A 26,456-nucleotide genomic window follows, 5' to 3' on the forward strand; every position below is an offset into this window, starting at 1 on the left:
ACACATTAATGCCAAAATAACATGCAAAACAGGCAACGACAAAAACAAAAACGCTAAAAGCCTTTCCTATTTTTCCCTGTAATTGTATTGTAAAAATTGTCATAATCTCTTTATTAGATTGCTATACAATGTTTTTCTATATGGATATTTCTTTAACATTTCTGTGATTGTTTGCAATTTCTTTCTCAATGTATTTATAGGCCTATTTTTATTTCGATGATAGTTTGCTGATAGATATTTCAAAATAAATTACTAGACTTACATTTTGAATAAAGAGTGAACAACATTATTTGTATTCTTTCAATATTCTGTTTGAATCAAGGTAGGATGAAGTTTTTGATGAACCACTTAACACATCTCCATATCCAAATGAAGGGTGGCAAGATTGTGTAACACTTAGCTTATTGCTGCCACTTATGTCATATTATTAAAAGTCCTAGCTACAATGGAAATAATTTAAAGCCACTCTGTAAGCTTTAACATTTGCGGACCCACCAATACAAATGTTAACGAGTGTAGCGAAAAATTACATTGCAGCCTGTGCAATGTCAAATCCAATACACGGTCTTTCAAATAGGCATCCGAGAGAGATCACCCATTCCAGCCTGGTCTCATAGACTAGACGTAACATAGTAAATGTACATCTGAGACACTCAAATTAGTATGATATGTTAAGGGTGGTATGGTTACATAAGACAGATGGTTACGTGATGTGAATGTTTAGCAAACCAAAAGTTGCAAGGTTGAATCACATCACAGACAATTTTTGCTAATTAGCAACTTTTCAATTACTTACTACTTTTGCGACTACTAGCATGTTAGCTAACCCTTCGCCTAACCTTAACCTTAACCCTTTTAGCCAACACTTCCCCTAACCTAACTCCTAAACCTAACCTTAACCCCTAACACCTAGCCTAGCTAACATTAGCTAGTTGCCACCTAGCTAGAATTTGTAACATATCATATAGTACATTTACAAATTTCATAACATATTCTACGTTATGCAAATTCGTAACATATAATATGAATTAAATTGTAACAGATCATACGATATGGGTGATAGACATCCACAAATGAATACCATTAATATCGTAGTAAAATGATGCACGTCGGATTTATGTACAGAACAATACGAAATGCTATGAGACCAGGTTGACCACCAAGAACATTCCATTTTAAAGGGGGCTTTTACTTTGACAGACTGTTCCAGGACTTGTGGCCTTGTTGCTCAACAATCTAAGCGCGGCAGACAAACGGCAGCGGAGAAAGCGAACCGGATCAGTGCTTCACTAGTGAAATCGCTGATTGATTATTTCTTGGATAAATCATTGCGTGAAAATTATGGAAAATAAAAAGTTCGTCTTGTGTACAGGTAGGCTACTAATTAATCTCAATACAAACTTGCGATGTTGATTAGGCGACCGTGTATTTTGTAGGTTACTCGAATTTCTCATGATGGTCCAGTTAATTGTTTAATGTTCTTAACGAGCAATAATAGCCTGTTTTAATTGGTTCCAGTTGGTTTGTGTCAGTTGTGTCCTTATTGTAATATTTACTTCTGTATGCCTCTAGTTTCTTTGACGTTTTTGTTGAGTATAGCTACGGTTTCAGCCTTCGTTGAAGAGCTCGATGACACGTAAGTTATTTCTATGAATTAGAAAGCTAGTTATTGCTTTGATAATAATGCGGAAATGGCAGACTATACGTTTTGGTCTGTGAATTCCATATAAAAAAAAATCCACCAAATAACGAAATATGAAAGTAGATTGCCCACACCACTTGACAAGGCACTCAGGTCATATTCTGTCCATGGTCCTTAAAAGTGTAAAGGCTACATACCAGTACCTAGAAAGGATTGTGAAAAGTTTATCATAAAATGCATTTTCATTGTATAGATTTACCAATGGTTGTTGATTTCTCTTACTAATTTGCAGGTTTAAAGACACAAGAATGTCTGATGAGATATGGCTGATACAAGTAAGTATGGATGCAATTTTATATACAAGAAAACCCCTAAAAATGTGTGAAAAGCATTGTATACTTTAGGGCAACTTCAAGAGAATGCAAGAGGTGACATTAAAATACGCACGCATGACATTGCAATTGAAATACGCGCGCACACATAGCTTTGATGCGTTGTTTTATCATGTATGTTGTGTGTGTCATGTTTTTTTTGTTGAAAAAGGTTTTATTTGAGAGCAGAAATATAAATGCATTTTAAATTATGGTGATTGTGCTCCACTTGTTTGGTGTCAGTTCTACGCTCCCTGGTGTACCTATTGCAAGCAGCTGGACCCAGTGTGGTATGAAATCGGGGCTGAGCTGAAAAGTATGGGTTCTCCAGTCAACGTGGGCAAGGTCGACGCCACAGCCCACCCCAGTGAGTCGAATTATCTGATTTGCACATTAAGTTAAGACAGAACAAAAAGACAAGACATATGGCAGAACAACAGTACATAACAGTTTAAAAAAATAAACACTATTACAGCAATATAAGGTGACTAACAGAATACAAAACTGACTGCCTGGTGGAATAAGTATTGTACTGATGAGAAAGATACTGGAAAAGAGGAAGAGGTTAAACAGGAAAACTGTGTTGAAAAAGAGAGGAATATCAAACACCTAATCAGCCATTAGTATTTCATTTTCTTCGATTAGTGCCTTCTCAGAGCCTGCTTTAAGAAAATACAGATATTTTGGTACGGTCTCTCTGTTCGAATCCCACTCTGACACCATGTATTGGTAAGGAGACAGGACACCATTGACATAGCTCAGGAACATATTTTTTAAGATAAAATTGGATATCTTATACAGGGCATTATGGGTACTGTAGTTCCTCATACTACAACAAGTACTCCTGCTTTTACTGTTTAGATCATAAGGACTGGGATAGAAAGTGTGAATTGATCCAAATAGTTTCTTAGTTGCTGAAAAGTTACTGGAGCAAAATGCATCCCAAAACAAAACCAAACCAAGGAAGGTTTTAAATCACTCTCAGGCAGCACTGACATCTGCTGGTTGGTCAATATACAAAAGTGACAGAATATCTGCTTATTTAAAAAAATCTTGTAATACCATAATAATCTGTATAATACATTTTGCATGTATTTTGTAGTTATTCTGAAGGCGTAGCCTACTGAAACTATGCTGAAATACAGACTTGTCAACTGCTATTGACCGAATATTCTCTTAATAACCACTATCCTATATCGTAGTCACTTATCACCACTTGATCCATACAATACACCATTATATAAATGGTCTCTGAAATAGTTTTCTTCTTATGTTCATCATAGATTAAGGGTTTACCAAATTGTGCAATAAGGCAACCAGTCACAGTGCCCCGTCATATTTAGGCCCACAGGGCCAGGACTAGGTCAGTCTGTTCGCACTAATAGGCTTAGTGAAGCTTTAAAAGCCCTTCCAACTGTGTGCGTATTTGTGTGTATGTAAGTGTGTTTTGTGCAACAGATGGTAAGCCATCCAAACCAGATGGGCTAACAGTGTAGTGAGCATTTTTAGTGCTGTTCGGCTTTATTAAACCTTCAAATCCCCTATTATCTGCTCCTGTATGAGGGAGTGGAGTAGGTTAACTGGTTAGCTATTCTCTCTCTCTCTCTCTCTCTCATTGTGAAGATTTTTTTAAGTAGCAGGATTACATCTTGAAGAATGATCTCTCTGTCCACCATGTTGGCCTAAACCTGTCAGCCATTACATTAGATTTATCTTACCTGTACATGTACTGAACTATATCAAAACGTTTGAGATATTTAGTCATATAAAGCCATAGCTTTACTACAACAATGGCTTCATGAAGATGAATAGGTCATTCATATTTACATACACTCCTTTCAATATTTATTTGAAGTCTTTCCATGTCATTTCAGCAAGCCATGACACCCACCATCTAAGATTGTTATGAAATCGTTTCTGTAGTTTCTATATTGTTATGAAATCGTTTCTGTATTTTCTATAAAATGCAACATTTTATAGAAATGTAATTGACTGAACCCAAATTGGCCCTTTACATTTTTAGGATTCACATAATATTAAATAAATATAGTACCCAACATCCTATTTGGACCACACTTCTTCCTACCATTGAGTAAGACATGAGGAATCCAATAAAATAATCAAAAGCCACCCACAGACCCCCCAAGCCCCATGCCAATCCCACCCCAACAACCAGCATACAGTATCAGTAGTATGGAGCTACGTCAGATTCAGAGGGAATATATTACATAGGAAGAAGGAATATTGCTTATTCATCCAATGTAATGTATTTCCTGTGAATCTGGAGATTTTCTTCCCCCCCCTGTTCTGAGAATTTAGCCATTTGAAGTCAATTGCATTATTTACCACACAAATTGACACAATAAATTATTTTACGAAACATCTCCCTCTGCAACTGGATCCTTTACTTCCTGTCGGGCCGCCCCAGGGGCTAAGAGTAGGCAACATCACATCTGCCATGCTGATCTTCAACACTGGGGCCCCTCAGGGGTGCGTGCTTAGTCCCCTCCTGTACTCCCTGTTCACACACAACTGCGTGGCCAAGCACGAGTCTAACACCATCTTTATTTTCTCTGACGACATAACAGTGGTAGGCCTGATCACAGACAACGATGAGACTGCCTATAGGAAGGAGTTCAGACCTGGCAGTGTGGTGCCAGGACAACAACCTCTCCCTCAATGTGAGCAAGACAAAAGGACCTGATCGTAGACTACAGGAAAAGGAGGGCTGAACAGGTCCCCATTAACAACGACGGGGCTGTAGTGGAGCGGGTCGATAGTTTCCACATCACCAACAAACTATCATGGTCCAAACACACCAAGACAGTCGTGAACAGGGTTTTTATTTATTTTTACTAAAGTGTTAAACAAATCAAAATATATTTTATATTCTTCAATATATACTCTTGGCATTCTCTCAATCAGCTTCATGAGGAATGCTTTTCCAACAGTCTTGAAGGAGTTCCCACTTATGCTGAGCACTTGTTGACTGCGTTTTCTTCACTCTGCGGTCCAACTCATCCCAAACCATCTCAATTGGGTTGAGGACAGGTGATTGTGGAGGCCAGGTCATCTGATGCAGCACCATCACTCTCCTTCATGGCCAAATAGCTCTTACACAGCATGGAGGTGTGTTTTGGGTCATTGTCTTGTTGAAAAATGAATGATAATTCCACTAAGCGCAAAGCAGATGGGATCGCGTATCGCTGCAGAATGTTGTGGTAGCCATGCTTGTTAAGTGTGCCTTGAATTCTAAATAAATCACATACAGTGTCACCTGCAAAGCACCCCCACACCATCACACCTCCTTCTCCATGCTTCACGGTGGGAACCACACATGCAGAGATCACCTGTTCACATATTCTGCGTCTCACAAAGACATGGCGGTTGGATCCAAAAATCTCAAATTTGGAATCATCAGACCAAAGGACAGATTTCCCCCGGTCTAATGTCCATTGCTCGTGTTTCTTGGCCCAAGCACTCTCTTCTTATTATTGTTGTCCTTTCGTAGTAGTTTCTTTGCCATGAAGGCCTGATTCACGCAGTCTCTTAACAGTTGATGACGAGATGTGTCTGTTACTTGAACTCTATGAAGCATATATTTGGGCTGCAATTTCTGAGGCTGGTAACTCTAATGAAGTTGTCCTCTGCAGCAGAGGTAACTCTGGGTCTTCCTTTCCTCTGGCGGTCCTCATGAGAGCCAGTTTCATCATAGCGCTTGATGGTTTTTGCGACTGCACTTAACAAAACTTTCAAAGTTATTGAAATGTTCTGGATTGACTGACCTTCATGTCTTAAAGTAATGATGGACTGTCGTTTCTCTTTGCTTATTTGAGCTGTTCTTGCCATAATATGGACTTGGTCTTTTACCAAATAGGGCTATCTTCTGTAGACCACCCCTACCTTGTCACAACACAACTGATTGGTTCAAACGCATTAAGAAGGAAAGAAATTCCACAAATTAACTTTTATGACGGCACACCAGTTAATTGAAATGCATTCCAGGTGACTACCTCATGAAGCTGCTTGAGAGAATGCCAAGAGTGTGTAAGGCTGTCATCAAGGCAAAGGTTGGCTACTTTGAAGAATCTCAAATATAAATATGTTTTGATTTGTTCAATGCTTTTTTGGTTACTACATGATTCCATATGTGTTTTCTCATAGTTTTGATGTCTTTATATATTATTCTACAATGTAGAAAATAGTAAAAATAAAGAAAAACCCTTGAATGAGTACGTGTGTCCAAACTTTTGACTGGTACTGTACATGTACAAATTACCTCGACTAACCTGTACCCCCGCACATTGACTCGGTACCGATAGCCTCGTTATTGTTACTTTTTATGTTAAAAAATGACTTTAGTTTATTTAGTATATATTTTTTTAACTCTATTTCTTGAACCGCATTGTTGATTAAGGGCTTGTAAGTAAGCATTTCACGGTAAGGTGTACTACCCCTGTTGTATTCGGTGCATGTGACAAATAGCATTTGATTTGATTTTCCCATACATTTTTATTGGGCACAACATAATCCGAAACCCAACCAAAACAAACTGCAAATGCATCCAACAAGTTTGTAGTGTCACAAGCTTTATGTATTCATTGCGTGCTAGGAATATGGGACAAAATACTAAACTTTTGAATACTTAAAAAGACTATAATATATACATTTCCATCCCTAACTATAACATTTTCCGACAAGATAGAACTGCCAAAGGGGGCGGAGTTGCAATCTACTGCAGAGATAGCCTGCAGATTTCTGTCTTACTATCCAGGTCTGTGCCCAAACAATTTGAGCTTCTACTAAAAAAATCTACCATTCCAGAAACAAGTCTCTCACCGTTGCCGCTTGCTATAGACCACCTTCTGCCCCCAGCTGTGCCCTGGACACCATGTGTAAATTCATTGCCCCCCATCTATCTTCTGAGCTCGTGCTACTAGGTGACCTAAACTGGGACATGCTTAACACCCCGGCCATCCTACAATCTAAGCTTTATGCCCTCAATCTCACACAAATTATCAATGAACCTACCAGGTACAACCCCAAACCTGTAAACATGGGCACCCTCATAGATATCATCCTAACCAACTTGCCCTCCAAATACACCTCTGCTGTCTTCAACCAGGATCTCAGCAATCACTGCCTCATTGCCTGCGTCCGTAATGGGTCTGCGGTCAAATGACCACCCCTCATCACTGTCAAACGCTCCCTAAAACACTTCAGCGAGCAGGCCTTTCTAATCGACCTGGCCCGGGTATCCTGGAAGCATAATGACCTCATTCCGTCAGTAGAGGATGCCTGGCTATTCTTTAAAAGTGCTTTCCTCACCATCTTAAATAAGCATGCCCCATTCAAAAAATGTAGAACCAGGAACAGATATAGCCCTTGGTTCGTTCCAGACCTGACTGCCCTTGACCAGCACAAAAACATCCTGTGGCGTACTGCATTAGCATCGAATAGCCCCCGCGATATGCAACTTTTCAGGGAAGTTAGGAACCAATATACACATGCAGTTAGAAAAAGCTAGCCTTTGCTTTCCTAACAGAAATTTGCATCCTGTAGCACAAACTCCAAAAAGTTCTGGGACACTGTAAAGTCCATGGAGAATAAGAGCACCTCCTCCCAGCTGCCCACTACACTGAGGCTAGGAAACACTGTCACCACCGATAAATCCACGATAATTGAGCATTTCAATAAGCATTTTTCTACGGCTGGCCATGCTTTCCACCTGGCTACCCCTACCCCGGTCAACAGTCCTGCACCCCCCACAGCATCTTGCCCAAGCATCCCCCATTTCTCCTTCACCCAAATCCAGATAGCTGATGTTCTGAAAGAGCTGCAAAATCTGGACCCCTACAAATCAGCCGGGCTAGACAATCTGGACCCTCTCTTCCTAAAATTATCAGCCAAAATTGTTATGCAATCTGGTTTCCGAGCTGGTCATGGGTGCACCTCAGCCACGCTCAAGGTGCTCTTCAACCGATTGCTGCCCGCACCTGCCCACCCGTCCAGCATCACTACTCTGGACAGTTCTGACTTAGAATATGTGGACAATTACAATTACCTAGGTGTCTGGTTGGACTGTAAACTCTCCTTCCAGACTCACATTAAGCATCTCCAATCCAAAATTAAATCTAGAATCAGCTTCCCATTTCGCAGCAAAGCATCCTTCACTCATGCTGCCAAACATACCCTCGTAAAACTGCCGATCCTGCCGATCCTTGACTTCGGCTAAGTAAATTACAAAATAGCCTCCAACACACTACTCAGCAAATTGAATGCAGTCTATCACAGTGCCATCCATTTTGCCACCAAAGCCCCATATACTACCCACCACTGCAACCTGTATACTCTCGTTGGCTGGCCCTTGCTTCATATTTGTCGCCAAACCCACTGGCTCTAGGTCATCTATAAGTCTTTGCTAGGTAAAGCTCCACCTTATCTCAGCTCACTGGTCCCCATAGCAGCACCCACCTGTGGCACACGCTCCAGCAGGTATATTTCACTGGTCACCCCAAAAGCCAATTCCAATTTGGCCGCCTTTCCTTCCAGTTCTCTGCTGCCAATGACTGGAACAAATTGCAAAATCCCTGAAGCTGGAGACTCATATCTCACTCACTTACTTTATGCACCAGCAGTCAGAGCAGCTCACAGATCACTGCACATAGCCCAGCTGTAAACAGCCCATCTAACTACCTCATCTCCATACTGTTATTTATTATTTTTTGCTCCTTTGCACCCCAGAATCTCTACTTGCACATTCGTCTTCTGCATATCTATCACTCCAGTGTTTAATTGCTATATTGTAATTATTTTGCCACTATGGCCTATTTATTGCCTTACCTCATTTGCACATACTGTATATAGACTTTTTCTATTGTGTTATTGACTGTATGTTTGTTTATTCCATGTGTAACTCTGTGTTGTTGTTTGTGTCACACTGCTTTGCTTTATCTTGGCCAGGTCGCAGTTGTAAATGAGAACTTGTTCTCAACTAGCCTACCTGGTTAAATAAAGGTGAAATAAATAAATAAAATAAGTGAATTTGTCCAAATACTTATAACACATTCAAATGGGGGGGGACTAGATAATTCAAGTCTTTTAATTTCTAAACAGTAAAACAGATATAGTTCCTTCAGAAAGTATTCACATGTTTTCCACATTTTCTTGTGTTAGAGCCTGAATTTAAAATGAATTCAATTTAGATTTTTTTTCAGTCACTGGCCTACACACAATACACCATAATGTACAGTGGGGAGAACAGGTATTTGATACACTGCCAATTTTGCAGGTTTTCCTACTTACAAAACATGTAGAGGTCTGTAATTTTTATCATAGGTAACCTTCAACTGTGAGAGACGGAATCTTAAACAAAAATCCAGAAAATCACATTGTATGATTTTTAAGTAATTAATTTTCATTTTATTGCATGACATAAGTATTTGATACATCAGAAAAGCAGAACTTAATATTTGCTACAGAAACCTTTGTTTGCAATTACAGAGATCATACGTTTCCTGTAGTTCTTGACCAGGTTTTCACAACCTACAGCAGGGATTTTGGCCCACTCCTCCATACAGACCTTCTCCAGATCCTTCAGGTTTCGGGGCTGTCGCTGGGCAATATGGACTTTCAGCTCCCTCCAAAGATTTTCTATTCGGTTCAGGTCTGGAGACTGGCTAGGCCACTCCAGGACCTTGAGATGCTTCTTACGGAGCCACTCCTTAGTTGCCCTGGCTGTGTGTTTCGGGTTGTTGACATGCTGGAAGACCCAGCCACGACCCATCTTCAATGCTCTTACTGAGGGAAGGAAGTTGTTGGCCAAGATCTCGCGATACATGGCCCCATCCATCCTCCCCTCAATACGGTGCAGTCGTCCTGTCCCCTTTGCAGGAAAGCATCCCCAAAGAATGATGTTTCCACCTCCATGCTTCACGGTTGGGATGGTGTTTTTGGGGTTGTACTCATCCTTCTTCTTCCTCCAAACACGGCGAGTGGAGTTTAGACCAAAAAGCTCTATTTTTGTCTCATCAGACCACATGACCTTCTCCCATTCCTCCTCTGGATCATCCAGATGGTCATTGGCAATTTTCAGACGGGCCTGGACATGCGCTGGCTTGAGCAGGGGGACCTTGCGTTTGCTGCAGGATTTTAATCCATGACGCCGTAGTGTGTTACTAATGGTTTTCTTTGAGACTCTGGTCCCAGCTCTCTTCAGGTCATTGACCAGGACCTGTCGTGTAGTTCTGGGCTGATCGCTCACCTTCCTCATGATCATTGATGCCCCACGAGGTGAGTTCTTGCATGGAGCCCCAGACCGAGGGTGATTGACCGTCATCTTGAACTTCTTCCATTTTCTAATAATTGCGCCAACAGTTGTTGCCTTCTCACCAAGCTGCTTGCCTATTGTCCTGTAGCCCATCCCAGCCTTGTGCAGGTCTACAATTTAACCCTGATGTCCTTACACAGCTCTCTGGTATTGGCCATTGTGGAGAGGTTGGAGTCTGTTTGATTGAGTGTGTGGACAGGTGTCTTTTATACAGGTAACGAGTTCAAACAGGTGCAGTTAATACAGGTAATGAGTGGAGAACAGGAGGGCTTCTTAAAGAAAAACTAACAGTTCTGTGAGAGCCGGAATTCTTACTGGTTGGTAGGTGATCAAATACTTATGTCATGCAATAAAATGCAAATTAATTACTTAAAAATCATACAATGTGATTTTCTGGATTTTTGTTTTAGATTCCATCTCTCACAGTTGAAGTGTACCTATGATAAAAAAAAGTACAGACCTCTACATGCTTTGTAAGTAGGAAAACCTGCAAAATCGGCAGTGTATCAAATACTTGTTCTCCCCACTGTAAATGTTTTTGCCATTTTACAAATCAATAAAAAATGAAAATCTGAAATATCTTGAGTCAATAAGTATTCAACCCCTTTGTTATGACACGCTTAAATACGTTCAGGAGTAAAACTTTGCTTAACAAGTCACATAATAAGTTGCATGGACTAACTCTGTGTGCAATAATAGTGTTTAACATGATTTTCTAATACCTCATCTCTGTACCCCATACTTACATCTGTAAAGTCCCTTAGTCGAGCAGTGAATTTCAAACACAGATTCAACCACAAATACCAAGGAGGTTTTCCAATGCCTCGCAAAGATTGGCATCTATTGGTTGATTGTAAAAAAAAAAAAAAAAAAGCATACATTGAATATCCCTTTGAGCATGGTGAAGTTATTAATTACACTTTGGATGGTGTAGCAATACACCCAATCACTACAAAGATACAGACGTCCTTCCTAACTCATTTGCCGGAGAGGAAGGAAACCGCTCAGGGATTTCATCATGAGGCCAATAGTGACTTTAAAACAGTTACAGAGTTTATTGTCTGTGATAGGAGAAAACTGAGGACGGATCAACAACATTGTAGTTACTCCACAATACTAACAAAGAAGAAGAAGGAAGCCTGTACAGAATAAAAGCCCTAAAGTAATACTGCAAAAAATGTGGCAAAGCGATTACATTTTTGTCCTGAATATAATGTGTTCTGTTTAGGGCAAATCCAATGCAACACATTACTGAGTACCACTCTCCATATTTTCAAACATAGTGGTGGCTGCATCATGTTAATGGTATGCTTTTAATCGTTAAGGACTTTTTTTCCAGGATAGAAATGAAACGGAATGGAGCTAAGCACAGGCAAAATGGCCAAGTAATCAAGTTACAGCTGTGACTTAAATTTACTTTAAAATCTATGGCAAAACCTGAAAATGGTTGTCTAGCAATTATCAACAACCAGTTTGACAGAGCTTGAAGAATTTTGAAAAGAATAAATGGGCAAATGTTGCACAATCCAGGTGTGGAAAGCTCTAAGAGACTTACATCTGTAATCGCTGCCAAAGGTGCTTCTACAAAGTATTGACTACGTATGTAAATTAGATATTTCTTTATTTTATTCCAATAAATTTGCAAAAATTTAAAAAAACATGTGTTCACTTTGTCATTATTGGGTATTGTGTGTAGATGGGTGAGAGAAAAAAATCAGTTTTATCCATTTTGAATTCAGGCTGTAACACAACAAAATGTGGAATAAGTTAAAGGGTATGAATACTTTCTGAAGGCACTGTATGTATGAAAATACCCTCAAATAAAAGGTGACATTCTGTACTGTCGCATCATATAAAACATTTCATCTCAAATCCAAAATCCTGGAGTATAGAGACAAATAAAACATTTTAGCTTCACTGTCCAAATTAATACAGAGGGGAGTGTATGTGATATTACAATAGAGGGTATCAACAAGATTGCATTCACTCCTTCAGCAGTGCTGGAATTGACAGCAGAAATATTTATTGATATTATTTACTTACTTATTTACATTTGTGTTTCAGATTTTGCAAAAGAGTTTCGAGTTGGAGGCTATCCCGCTATAAAGTTGTGAGTTGTGAACGCTTTAGCTGTATTTTCATTGTTGGTACATGGAACTGAGATGTGCCCTACTGAACACATAACCCAGCTCTTGTTATTCTTGTTATACTTACCATTCTCTGTTGGATAGGTTGAAGGATGACTTGAAATACAACTACAGAGGTCCTAGAACCAAGGATGGCATAATGGAGTTTGCAGACCGAGTATCTGGGTAAGACTGAGGATGGCAGTTTAGTTGTTGCTCATTGCCTGTAAAAAGCTGGTATTTTACTTCTAAAGGCCCACTTTGTGATATTTGGTAACATTTCTCCAGCCCCATCCCTCAACTTTATGGCAAACCAAGTGGCGGGCTGCTTTATTGTTTTTCAAATTAAGGAGTGGGGCTTTAACAGAGTATGCATGAACAGTAAAGGGCCAGCTTTACTAAGCATGTCCAAATTTTGCCCCTATTATTTTGAGGGTGAAATAAATATTAGAATAACAAATGTAGCTTCACCATGAAATTGTCTTTGTTTACACTTTCACTAGCCCAAAGGCCGTCAGATGGCGATATTGAGATGTTTAATCTTACCGGCCAAACGCATTGTATGCAGCCAGCAAAACATTGGTATCCCTCATGGACCGGTTTGTACCTCAAATATTCTCCATTCAGGCTGCATAGGCTTCAATATCCTTCTTAACTTTATTTATAGACGAGAAGGCGGGGGGAAAAACTGGTAAAGTATACATACTTTCCTTATGAAACACAATTTTTCCACCACCATGCTAGAGTAGCTAAATGCTCATCTCGGATGTTATGTATCGCGTTCAGCCAATCAGGTTAAACCTATTAGACCAGGGGTTGCATGTATTTTATGCCTGCCGCATTAGTGTAACAGGGTTATATTGGTGATTCCCCTTGCCACTTCATTGTTAAGCCAATGAGTTTTTGGTTTTAGTTTCGTCTTGCCTTCACCTACTCAACATGGCATCTTATTGGCTGGTTTGCGTAGCTTGCTTACGAGGGAGGACGTTTCGGTTAGAATCGTCCCAGTGAACAAGCACCAAACCAGCGTAAGTTGTTGGTTGCAAAGCACTGTACGTCAAAAGTGATTTTTATACTCCCAAGTGATGATTTAAATGTACAATGTATATCAATTTGTTTGCAAATGTTATTAGAACACCACACATAAGATTGAGCGTTTTTTGGTGCATATTTGTTATGCATTTTGTTGTAGAGAATTCCAGCTAATACTAGCTAGCAACTTACTGTGTCTGGTGGGAGGGGGTTCGTATATTTTGTACAGTGCGTGAGTGCAGAGTTGGATGGTACATTGCATGACGTGCAATTTTGTGCTGTTCCTATCAGGTACATTGTTAAAGATATTATATTGTAATTGTATTATTTTGGTAACTACATGCCCCAGTGAACCAGCACCAAATCAGCGTGCGTGAGTGCAGAGTTGGATGGTGAGCCGTGCATTGCATGACGTGCAATTATGTGCTAATACTATCAGAATTAGTCTCCATGACTGGTGCTACAAGTTGGAGTTCGTGTCGATGATTGATTGTACACAACGTAAGAAGAGTACTGTTACAGTGGTGCCATGATCGTTCTTCTGGATCGGATCATCTTTCGCTGGATTTCAAATCTCAGAACTTCGCGGTGGTTGCCGTTGAAGAATCAGATAAGACGTTGCTGGTGCAGTTTATGGCGATATCGCATTTCGCCACAAGAGGGCGCTACTGCAATGTTTTATTAACGAAATTGATGATTTCTCTGGCTCAGACTCTTACATTTACATTTTAGTCATTTAGCAGACGCTCTTATCTAGAGCGACTTACAGTAGAGTGCATACATTTTATTACATATATATATATATATTTTTATTATTATTATTATTATTTTTTTATATATATTATTTTTTTACATACTGAGACAAGGATATCCCTACCGGCCAAACCCTCCCTAACCCGGACGACGCTATGCCAATTGTGCGTCGCCCCACGGACCTCCCGGTTGCGGCCGGCTGCGACAGAGCCTGGGCGCGAACCCAGAGACTCTGGTGGCGCAGCTAGCACTGGAATGCAGTGCCCTAGACCACTGCGCCACCCGGGAGGTGGCTCTTCACAGATAAACGATATAACTTTTGTGTTACTTGTTTATTTGCAATTCTAACGTATATCTTATATAAGTAGGGTAAGTTTTGTACTAGATATAGGTTAGATTTTGACGTGTAGTTAAAATAATATATCATTTTTTGCTATTTACATTTTTATTAGTGTGTTGATTTCCCATTGTTAAGATGGAAGATGTTGGGAGAGGTAGGGGTGTCCTGTCATTTAATCTGTCACCATCTGTTGGTAGGGGTTCAGCCAAAATTCCAGTTGCTTCTACACCTATGCCTAAACTGGAGGGTTTTGGGAGTTTTGATGATAGTTTACCCATGGAAACGCCCAAGGATGTGTATGACAGAGTTTTGCCAAATACAGGGAGTGGGGAGGTCTCCATGGATTTCATAGCAGACATACTACAGCAGATTGGTCATTCCATTGGGGAGAACATTGCCTCCTGTTTGGAGTCAAAGGCAATTGTTGGACATGTTGGGGACAATGTTATGGGGAATGCATGCAGCTCTAGGGGTTTGGATGTGTCAGGCCTGAACCTGGTATTGAAGTCTGATATCAGGGAACCGGTGTACTTTCGGGGGGATGGCTCTGAAAAGTGCACCGTGCATGAGTGGGAGGATATGGTCATGGTTTACATGCGTAAGAGGGGTGTATCTGTGATGGACCAAGTAGTTGAGGTTATGGGTAGGCAGAGGCCACAACAGTCTGACCGTCAGTTCCAAAAAGGGAATAGGAGCAAAGTAAAGTCTAATGGGCCATGTAACGTGTGCGGGGGAGTTGGACATGATACTTACTTTCACTGCAGGGCCAATCACCTCTGCTTTCTTTGTCATGTAGCTGGCCACGCATGCTCTCAGTGCCCCAAGGCCGCAGCTCTGAGCACAGCTGGTGGAGTCCCTACAGTAACCACTGCTCAGCTCCCGGAAAACTAGTAGGCCTGCATGTAGAAGGGGAGAGTGTTGGGCCTTTTGTAGAGTCCCCATCGGTGAGAGCTGTTGATTTGGAGTCTGTATATAAAAGTGTTTGACGAAATGGAGACTGAGAAGAGTATCATAATGCAGAACACACAGAGACTTTCCCCATATGATGATTTATTCTATGCCAAGGTGTTAATAGGTGGAGAAGTAGAAGTGAGAGCTATGCTTGACAGTGGGTCCATGGCTTGTACCTTGAGCTCTAGGGTCTTACATTAACAGGAGTGTTGAAGGAGTGTTGAAAAGTCCATCATTGAGTCCTACAGAGGTAGTCTTGGTTGGTTGTGGTGGGTTGAAGACGAGGCCTTTGGGAGTATGTGAGCTGGAGATGGAGGTGTACGGATGTAGAGTTGCCGTGCCTACACTGGTGGTTGAAGGCCAGAGTGATGACCTCATCTTGGGCAGCAATCTCCTAAAGCACTTGATTCGCAACCTGAAGACAGATGGAGATCTCTGGAAGAGGGTTTATACTCCTGTTTGTGACGAGGGTGAGGAGAGCAAGCTAATCGATATGATGGCTAATGTGGAGAGATGGAGAGACAGTGAAGTACCTAACAAAGTTGGAACTGTGAGACTAAAAGGGGCTGTGACTCTAGAGCCTATGCAGGAGCACTTAGTCTGGGGCAGACTACGGAACACTCAGAATCTATCAGCGGGCAGTGCTGTTCTCATTGAGCCCAGCAGTTCAAGGTCAACACCAAGGTCAATACTGGTAGGGAGGACAGTAGCTCTATTGCTGGGGGATGGGTGGCTCCCTGTTAGAGTGATAAACCCTTCTCAGAAGACAGTGACTTTGAGACGAAACGCCACTCTAGCCGATGTCTTTCCTTGCATGGCTCTAGACTACTTTGACTGTTCGTGTGTGAATGATGATTCATCAGCAGCTTTACAGCAGCAAGTGCAGAGAACGGCTGATATACTCACTGACTGCCAAGATGACTTGACACTGACTGATGACGGTTCCAGCCAACTTCGCGATACTGACGGACCTGACAGTTGAAGCAGTCCTGAGGTCTTACGTGACTTAGGTTTGACTGATATTGATGTCGACTCCTGTCAAGTGTCTCCTGCTGGTAAGAAGAAACTCATCCAGCTCATAGCTGAGTACCAGTCCATTTTTTTCCAGGCACAAGTTGGATTGTGGAAAAGCTTCCGGATATCTTCACCTCATTCAACTGAGTGATGAGAAACCCTTTGGGATGCCGTACCGACGCCTTTCACCAAATCATTATGAGAAGCTCAAACAAGCATTGAATGAGATGGAAGAACGTGAAATTATAAGGAAGTCTAGTAGTGCGTTCGCCTCTCCCCTTGTCCTTGTATGGAAGAAGTCTGGAGACCCAAGACTCCGTACTGATTTTCGTTTGCTCAATGCTCGCACCATCAAAGACGCCCACCCACTCCCTCACCAGGGGGGCTGCTTTAGGTGGAAATGCCTTTTTCTCGACAATGGAACTTACCTCTGGCTACTACAATGTGGAAGTGCATGAGGATGACTGGAGATTCACAGCTTTTACATTACCATTTGGATTGTACGAATACAATCGTATGCCACAGGGGTTATGTAATAGTCCTGCAACCTTTATGAGGATGATGCTAAACATCTTTGGGGATCAGAACTTTCTTAGCCTACTATGTTACCTTGACGATGTCTTGGTCTATGCGCCCACTGAAGATCTGGCTATACAGCGCCTGAAAATGGTTTTTGAGCGTCTCAAGGCTCACAACCTGAAGTTGGCGCCAAAAAAGTGTAACTTTCTGCAGAGGTCTGTGAAGTTTCTGGGGCATATCATTAGTGCGGATGGTGTAGCTACAGACCCTGAGAAGGTGAGGGCCATTACAGGAGTAACAGAAGCTGATCTGATGGAAGATGGCACTGACATTCCATCTCAGAAGAAGTTGAGGTCATTCCTTGGGATGGTGGTGTATTATCAACAGTTCATTGAAGCCTCTCTTTAGATTGACTACTGGACACAAGGCTCCACGCTGAAAAAATAAGCGACGCTCACCTGTCAGGAAGTTGACAGCTGCCAACTGGACAACAGAATGCAGACAGGCCTTATTCCAGCTAAAGCAAGCCTTACTGGACCAGGTTTTGTTGGCCCACCCCAACTTGGACAAACCCTTTCTACTCTCGGTGGATGCGTCCAGCAACGACTTAGGTGCTGTGCTGTCCCAGGTGCAGGAACAGGGAGCTACAGCGAGACCTATAGCCTTTGCGAGCAAGTCCCTTAGTTATGCGCAGTCGAGGTATCCTGCGCACAGGCTCAAGTTCTTTGTGAAATGGGCGATCTGTGACAAGTTCCACCACTGGCTACGGGGACAGCAGTTCACGGTATGGACGGATAATAATCCCTTGACATACATTCTGACCAAAGCAAAGCTTGATGCTTGTGAACAGAGATGGGTCGCCAAGCTGGCTCCGTATGAGTTTGACATCAAGTACATCCCTGGAAAAATAAATGTTGTTGCAGATGCTTTGAGCAGACAGCCCTTCGTACGACCCAGTGCACTCCATCGCCTGACAAGGGTCCCGTACGAGACCTTACTAGCTGAAGCTAACGCTGTGTGCACAGACAGAGTCCAAGATGTGTTTTGCTGGTCCAGCCACCCCTTTGACAAAACCTCTGACTCCAACGAAGTGGTCATTAGCTGTCAGGCTACTGTTGACTCCCCATCTGGTGCTTTATCAAGACATGAAGTTGCAGCTGTTCTTCATTCACACAGGTGCTGGGTGGGTGAAGTGGGCTCACATGCACTGCTGTTTCCACAGCTTCCACAGGCTATTATGCCATCAGAGCAGACCGATGTCGATGTTCTGCCACACGACCTACTGATGAGTAAGCAGTGTGATGACAACGTGATCAGCAGAGTGATCTTCTTTGTGGAGAGGGGGAGAAAACCATCCCGGAGAGAGCGTGCCCATGAGAGTGTTGAGGTTTTGTGTCTTCTCAGAAGTTGGGACAAGTTGACCATGAAGATGGGTGTACTGTATCGTGTTTCAAAGAATGTGGTTACAAAGAGGAAAATGTATCTGTATGTGGTTCCAGCCTCCATGAAAGCAATGGTGTTGAAGGGTGTCCATGATGAAGCTGGCCACCAGGGCCAACAGAGAACAGTCTACCTGACAAGACAGAGGTTCTTCTGGCATGGCCAGGGAGGTAAAAGCTTATGTGAAGTGCTGCAGGAGATGCGTCGTGAGCAAGACTCCTGATCCGGAAGCAAGAGCTCCTCTGGAGAGCATAATAACAACTGAGCCTCTTGAACTAGTGTGCATAGACTTTTGGTCTGCAGAAGATTCTTCAAACAAGTCCCTGGATGTGCTCGTTGTTACTGACCACTTTACCAAATTGGCTCATGCCTTCTTGTGTCCGAACCAGTCTGCTAAGTCAGTAGCTCATCAGTTGTGGAACAATTATTTCTGTATACACTCCGACCAGGGAGCCAACTTTGAGAGCGCTTTAATAGCCAAACTGAGTGTTGCAGGTGTTCAGAAGTCTCACACCACGCCGTACCATCCGATGGGGAACGGGTTCTGCGAAAGGATGAATAGGACGTTGGGAAACATGATCCGGGCCCTGCCGACGAGAGCAAAGAACAGATGGCCTCAGGCGCTGAAGTCCCTCACGTTTGCGTACAATCCACGAGACCACAGGCTTTGCCCCTTTCCTGCTAATGTTTGGGAGGACACCAAGACTGCCTGTTGACATAGTCTTTGGCTCTGTCATAGAGAACCCAGAAGTTGTCGACTATGACCAGTTTGTTCAGTCTTTGAGGAGAGATCTGAAAGAAGCCATGAATACAGCACAGGCATCTGCAGCAAAGCAGTTGAAGAGGCATGCTGACCTTTATGACAGAAGAGTCAGAGGAGCACCAGTGGAGATTGGGGATCGAGTGTTGCTGGCTAACAAGGGGGAGCGGGGAAAGCGGAAGTTCGCTGACTGTTGGGAGGATACTGTCTACCTTGTCACTGGATTGAATGCTGACAGTCACACTTTTAAGATTCAGAACAGCTCCACTGGACAGGAGAAGACGGTACATCGCAACCTGATAATGCCAGTCAACTTTCTTCCTCTTCCCCATGCTGCCGTTGATGAGGGAACAGACATGTCTGGATTAACAGAGTCTGAGGACATGAATGACAGCCTTGTGGTCTCAGCTGCCATGGACACTGCAGTGGATGATGGTGCTGAGTACAGAACAAGAGTGTGGGTGTCGGAGTTGCCTTCTGAAGGAACAGGTGACACAAGCCTGGAGGGTGATGTGCGATCCTTGAATGCTCAGGATATTCCACCTTTGGATTCTGTGGATGATATACTGCAGCTGGAAGGTCTGCCTCGATCAGAGAGTCTTCAAGAATCTGACCGAGACCGTAACAGTGTAGTGAGTGAGCTAATTGACCAGTCTGCTTACGATATCCGTACTGACCTACCAAACGTGGACCATTCCTTACCTGATCAGTTACGCACTGACTGTGTTGACAGACCCACTATTGCAACAGTACACAACACTGTTACCCCTTATGCAGTTGAAGGTAGTCGGGGTCGTATTAGGTCAAGGGCAGGAAGATTATTTAAACCAGTGTCTAGACTGATTGAGATTATGAATCAGCAGAAAGTTAGCTCTTGAAGGTTAATATGTGAATAGAGGGTCAATGGTATTGACATCTTTTATTTGTTTTTACATCATTGTGACCAGGATTAGAGGATGCAGGATGGTAATGTGACAGATATGATCAACTCTCTTATGGTGGTTTATTTTATTACTTTGATGTTTTAAAGTCACTGAGTGTACTTAACATGTAACAGGCATGTTTACCCATGAGGGCTAAGGGGATTGATCAACCGCTTTTCACTGTAATTCTCAAGGAGAATAGTCTAATGACAGGAATATTTAGTGACTCTTTTAAAGCAGGGTCTGCATCCTTGATATACACAGCTTTACCTTTTAGTTTTCTCTATTAGGTAGTATAAAAATATATCTATAATTTTTTTCTCTCTCTGGATTATTCTGTACATATGTTGAGTGTCTTTGTTCCTGATATGTTTGCACAGTGCAGTTTTGTATTTTTATTATTTTTGTTTGCAAGTGGAATTCAGTAGAGGAGAGTGTAACAGGGTTATATTGGTGATTCCCCTTGCCACTTTATTGTTAAGCCAATGGGTTTTACTTTTGTCTTGCCTTCACCTACTCAACATGGCATCTTATTGGCTGGTTTGCGTAGCTTGCTTACGAGAGAGGATGATTCAGTTAGAATCGTCCCAGTGAACCATCACCAAACCAGCGGTAAATTGTTGGTTGCAAAGCACTGTACGTCAAAAGTGATTTTTATACTCCCAAGTGATGATTTAAATGTACATTTTATATCAATTTGTTTGGAAATGTTATTAGAACACCACACATAAGATTTAGTGTTTTTTGGTGCATATTTGTTATGCATTTTGTAGAGAATTCCAGCTAATACTAGTTAGCAACTTACTGTGTCTGGTGGGGGGGGGGTTCGTATATTTTGTACAGTGCATGAGTGCAGAGTTGGATGGTGAGCCGTGCATTGCATGACGTGCAATTTTGTGCTGTTCCTGTCGGAATAAATCTCCATGATTTGTGCTACAAGTTGGAGTTCGTGTCGATGATTGATTGTACACAACGCAAGAAGAGTACTGTTACATTAGCAGCATTGCATTAGTGGAAACCAAGAATGTTCTAAGGGCAGATCTGGTTGTAGCTAGATATGTTCGAGTCGCGTCGGAGACCATTTTAGCTAATCCTTACCATTTTCCTAATCTGAACCTAATTATCCTAACCTACCACGTTAATTCTCCTAACCTGCTGTGTAAATTCTGCTACGAAAAGTCACTTCTGGTAGTCAAAACCGTCATACCCCCCCCTGAGAACAGTGTTGGTTTCCACTAATGTGATACAGCGCTGCGTTAGGTTAAGGGTGAAAAAACAGACTGCTGCAACCTGATTGGTTGAATGCGATACACAACATCCAGGATTAGCATTTAGCCACTTATTCAAAGTATCACATGCCCTTATGCAAGTATTATTAGACGGCGGGCTGTTAGTGTACAAGGAAACTGCATGGTGAATACAACAGAACCAATTAACTTGATGGGTGGCTTTAAAGAACAAACTGAAAGCCACGGCCCACATAAGCCATGTCTCCTCATAGGCTGCCTCCGCTATACTGCCTTCACCGCTATGCAATGCGGATGTGCATGAGGTGTTGAAAGCAATTTAGAAACTTTCAATTAAATTTAAAAATATATAGATTTTTCAAATTCATTGTTTGATTTCAGACAAATTTAATAGAATAGGTAAAACTAACCAGAGCGTTTACCAATCAGTAAAAGCACTTCAGATGAACAACAGCGCCGACCCACTTTTTACAGTGGGGTCTTACCCTTGATCCTTTGTAAATCTGGCAAAAAGTGTGTAAACAACATGATTTCGGGTATAAATTGACAGATTATGAGCTTTAAAATAAGATTTTCATTGGACAGTTACTTTAAGATGTACTCTCTCCATCTGTCTCTCACTCCCTCCATCAGTCCCTTATATGCTGCTCTCTCCATCTCTCTCCCCAATCCCTCCTTTGTTTTAGACCTGTGGTGAGAGCACTGCCAAGTCAGCAGTTATTTCAGAATGTTATGAGTAGACATGACGTTCTCTTTGTCTACGTTGGTGGACCGTCCGACTTGAAGGTAGGAGTATACCCGCGCATTAAACACACACACACAGGCACACGCACGAACGCACGCATGCACACGCACCTGGGACACAATAAACAAATGATTATTGCGGTATCTGTGCCATAGCCTGTGTCTGAGGTTTCCTCCTTTTCTCTTTTGTCCCCCAAGGAGAAGTACATATCTGTGGCCAAGGAACTGATCGTGCATACTTACTTCTTCTCTGCTGCAAGGAACATTTTACCCAAGGTACGTTTTAGAAATTGGGTATATAGACTACCGTTCAAAAGTGTGGGGTCACATAGAAATGTCCTTGTTTTTGAAAGAAAAGCCCATTTATTTGTCCATTAAAATAACATCAAATTGATGAGAAATACAGTGTAGACATTTTAATGTTGTAAATTACTATTGTAGCTGGAAACGGCAGATTTTTTAATGGAATATCTACATAGGCGTACAGAGGCCCATTATCAGCAATCATCACTCCTGTGTTCCAATGGCACGTTGTGTTAGCCTTTTAAAATGATGAACTTGGATTAGTTAATTGATCATTAGAAAATCCTTTTGCAATTATGTTAGCACAGCTGAAAACTGTTGTGCTTATTAAAGAAGCAATAAAACTGGCCTTCTTTAAACTAGTTGAGTATCTGGAGCATCAGCATTTGTGGTTTCGATTACAGGCTCAAAATGGCCAGAAACAAAGACCTTTCTTCTGAAACTCGTCAGTCTATTCTTGTTCTGAGAAATGAAGGCTATTCCCTGTGAGAAATTGCCAAGAAGCTGTAGATCGCGGACAAGAAGCCAAGAAGCTGTAGATCTCGTAAGCTGTAGATCCCTTCACAGAACAGCGCAAACTGGCTATAACCAGAATAGAAACAACTGAGCAAGAGGACAAGTACATTTGAGTGTCTAGTTTGATAAACAGACTCCTCACAAGTCCTCAACTGGCAGCTTCATTAAATAGTACCCGCAAAACACCCGTCTCAACGTCGACAGTGAAAAGGCGACTCTGGGATGCTTGTCCTCTTGCTCAGTTGTGCACCGGGGCCTCCCACTCCTCTTTCTATTCTGGTTATAGCCAGTTTTCGTGAAGGGAGTAGTACACAGCATTGTACGAGATCTTCAGTTTCTTGGCAATTTCTCACATGGAATAGCCTTCATTTCTCAGAACAAGAATAGACTGACGAGTTTCAGAAGAAAGGTCTTTGTTTCTGGCCATTTTGAGCCTGTAATTGAACCCACAAGTGCTGATGCTCCAGATACTCAACTAGTCTAAAGAAGGCCAGTTTTATTGCTTCTTTAATCAGAACAACAGTTTTCAGCTGTGCTAACATAATTGCAAAAGGTTTTTCTAATGATCAATTAGCCTTTTAAAACAATAAACTTGGATTAGCTAACACAACGTGCCATTGGAACACAGGAGTGATGGTTGCTGATAATGGGCCTATGTATACCTGTGTAGGTATTCCATAAAAATATGCAGTTTCCAGCTACAATAGTAATTTACAACATTAACAATGTCTACACTGTATTTCTGATCAATGTAATGTTATTTTAATGGACAAAGCATGAGCTTTTCTTTCAAAAACAAGGAATTTCTAAGTGACCCCAAACTTTTGAACGGTAGTGTATATCTATAAAAAAATATACTAGGGTATTGTGATGTTTTATTGGCAGGTTTAGGATGAGATAAATCAGGAGGTTACAGTACAGAAAGTGAGCGGTGGTATGGGGGATTGAACCGCTGCCTCCAGGGGCCTTGACATTGAGCTCCAATCATATTTTGTGAATGAGGTATTCTCTCTCTTTTCTGGTCATTCTCAGGCAGTTATTCTCCAGGAATACCCGGCTGTGGCAGTGTTCAAGGATGGCACTTACTTCCTTTATGATGGTAAGAGACCAGTGTTGCATTCATAGCCGCGGGAAGTAGGCAGCACCCCCTGTGGTAAAATGGCAAAACGGCAGCACCCCCTGCAGAAGAATTTGTGTTATTGCAAGAAAAATAGATTAAACTATTTTTCCATTGCATTATTGATATAAACAATGCACGACCGCAAGGTTGAATGTTTGTGGTTAATTCCTTCCTGTAATGAAGCAGTTAGCATTTACAAGATCAAGCACAATCAAAATCTAAATGTCTCAGAAAATACTTTTGGGTTTCTTCAATCCTGGTATGAGCCAATCAAAAAAAAACTGCCAACACAGTAGCCCCAACTGATGCCTGCTATTGCCACACAATGGAGACCGAAGTGGTGGTACCCGAAGCAGGAGAACTCGGGTGGAGATGCGAGTTCTTTGAAGTGGTGGATCTGGTGCAATCAGAAGTGGAGAGATGATTGAGTAGGAAGGACTAGGGATATACAGTGCATTCAGAAGGTATTCAGACCCCTTGACTTTTTCCACAATTTGTTACATTACATCCTTCTTCTAAAATGTATTGAAATGATTTTTTCTCTCATCAATCTACACACAATACCTTATGATGACAATGCAAAAACAAGTTTTTAGAATTTTTTGCTAATTAATTCCAAATAAAACACTTATATCACATTTACAGATGAAATTTTATGACCAATTTATGTAGAAATCCAGGTATTTCCAAAGGGTTCACATACTTTTTCTTGCTACTTTAAGTATTCAAACCCATTACTCAGTACTTTGTTGAAGCAGCTTTGGCAGTGATTACAGCCTCGAGTCTTCTTGGGTATGATGCTACAAGCATCAGGTTGGATGGGGAGGTTGTCAGGTTGGATGGGGAGGGTTGCTGCACAGCTATTTTCAGGTCTCTCCAGAGATGTTCAATCGGGTTCAAGTCTATGCTCTGGCTGGGCCACTCAAGGACATTCAGAGACTTGTCCCGAAGCCACTCCTGCGTTGTCTTGGCTGTGTGCTTAGGGTCGTTGTCCTGTTGGAAGGTGAACCTTCGCCCCAGGCTAAGATCCTGAGCACTCTGGAGCAGGTTTTCATCAAGGATCTCCCTGTACTTTGCTCCGTTCATCTTTCCATCGATTGTGATTAATCTACCAGTCCCTGCCGCTGAAAAACATTCACACAGCATGATGCTGCTGCCACCACTATGCTTCACCGTAGGGATGGTGCCAGGTTTCCTCCAGACGTGACGCTTGGAATTCAGGCCAAAGTTCAATCTTGGTTTCATCAGACCAGACAATCTTGTTTCTCATGGTCTGAGATTCGTTTAGGTGCCTTTTGGAAAACTCCAAGCGGGCTATCATGTGCATTTTACTGAGGAGTGGCTTCCATCTGGCCACTCTACCATAAAGGCCTGATCGGTGGAGTGCTGCAGAGATGGTTGTCCTTCTTGAAGGTTCTCCCATCTCGACAGAGTAACTCTAGAGCTCTGTCAGAGTGACCATCGGGTTCTTGGTCACCATCTTGACCAAGGAAGAGGAAGAGTCTTGGTGGTTCCAAACTTCTTCCATTTAGGAATGATGGAGGCCAATGTGTTCTTGGGGACCTTCAATGCTGCAGACATTTTTGGTACCCTTCCTCAGATCTGTGCCTCAACACAATCCTGTCTCGGAGCTCTATGGACAATACCTTCGATCTCATGGCTTGGTTTTTGCTCTGACATGCACTGTCAACTGTGGGACCTTATATAGACAGGTGTGTGCCTTTCCAAATCGTGTCCATAAAAAAAGGGAAGGGATATGAATACTTACCGAATGCACTGTATATACAGTAGCAGAACAATATACTACTAACACCTATAATAAATACTACAGTTCTACAAAGGGAATACTTACATATGGTGGGTGCAGTGAGGTGTTCGGAGTCACTTTGATACAAGGTGAGATTGTTGTTATGGGATCTTTCACATCTCCTCTTGAGTCATCAACTTCTTTGTATCCAACATACTGTCCATCGTGTGAGAGATAAATTGCTTGAATGGCCCCAACAACAAACGCAGGCAAAGGGATTCGGTGTCCTCTGCTTAGCTTCTCCCCACGTAGAACAAACTCCAAAAATAATCTATCGGCCACCATGCGGTATTGTCTGTAAGAGAATGATAAAAAGCCTATTAGACTTTCATGGGCAATCGTTGTGTACTGTCTGTATTCCTACTGTAGAAGCACAATGCAGAATATTACACATCTCACAAACACACAGTACCAGTCAAAAGTTTGGACACTCCTACTCATTTAAAAATAAATACTTTTTTAACCTTTATTTAACTTGGTAAGTCAGTTAAGAACACATTCTTAAATACAATGACGGCC

General features: G+C 41.9%; 1 protein-coding gene across 1 annotated transcript in view; it reads left to right on the top strand.

Moving 5' to 3' along the window:
* Nucleotides 1-1,221: 1,221 nt before the first annotated feature.
* LOC139551220 (protein disulfide-isomerase tmx3a-like) overlaps nt 1,222-26,456 on the top strand; it is a 45,800-nt gene continuing 20,565 nt past the window's right edge. The window contains exons 1-9 of the mRNA XM_071362696.1: nt 1,222-1,372; nt 1,573-1,636; nt 1,935-1,977; nt 2,257-2,380; nt 12,407-12,452; nt 12,574-12,654; nt 22,134-22,233; nt 22,390-22,467; nt 24,043-24,109. Of these exons, the coding sequence (XP_071218797.1) occupies nt 1,342-1,372; nt 1,573-1,636; nt 1,935-1,977; nt 2,257-2,380; nt 12,407-12,452; nt 12,574-12,654; nt 22,134-22,233; nt 22,390-22,467; nt 24,043-24,109 (634 nt within the window). The 5' untranslated portion in view covers nt 1,222-1,341. The remainder of the gene's footprint in view (nt 1,373-1,572; nt 1,637-1,934; nt 1,978-2,256; nt 2,381-12,406; nt 12,453-12,573; nt 12,655-22,133; nt 22,234-22,389; nt 22,468-24,042; nt 24,110-26,456) is intronic.

Source organism: Salvelinus alpinus, chromosome 23 (assembly GCF_045679555.1).
Source record: "Salvelinus alpinus chromosome 23, SLU_Salpinus.1, whole genome shotgun sequence".
Classification (NCBI taxonomy): Eukaryota; Metazoa; Chordata; class Actinopteri; order Salmoniformes; family Salmonidae; genus Salvelinus; species Salvelinus alpinus.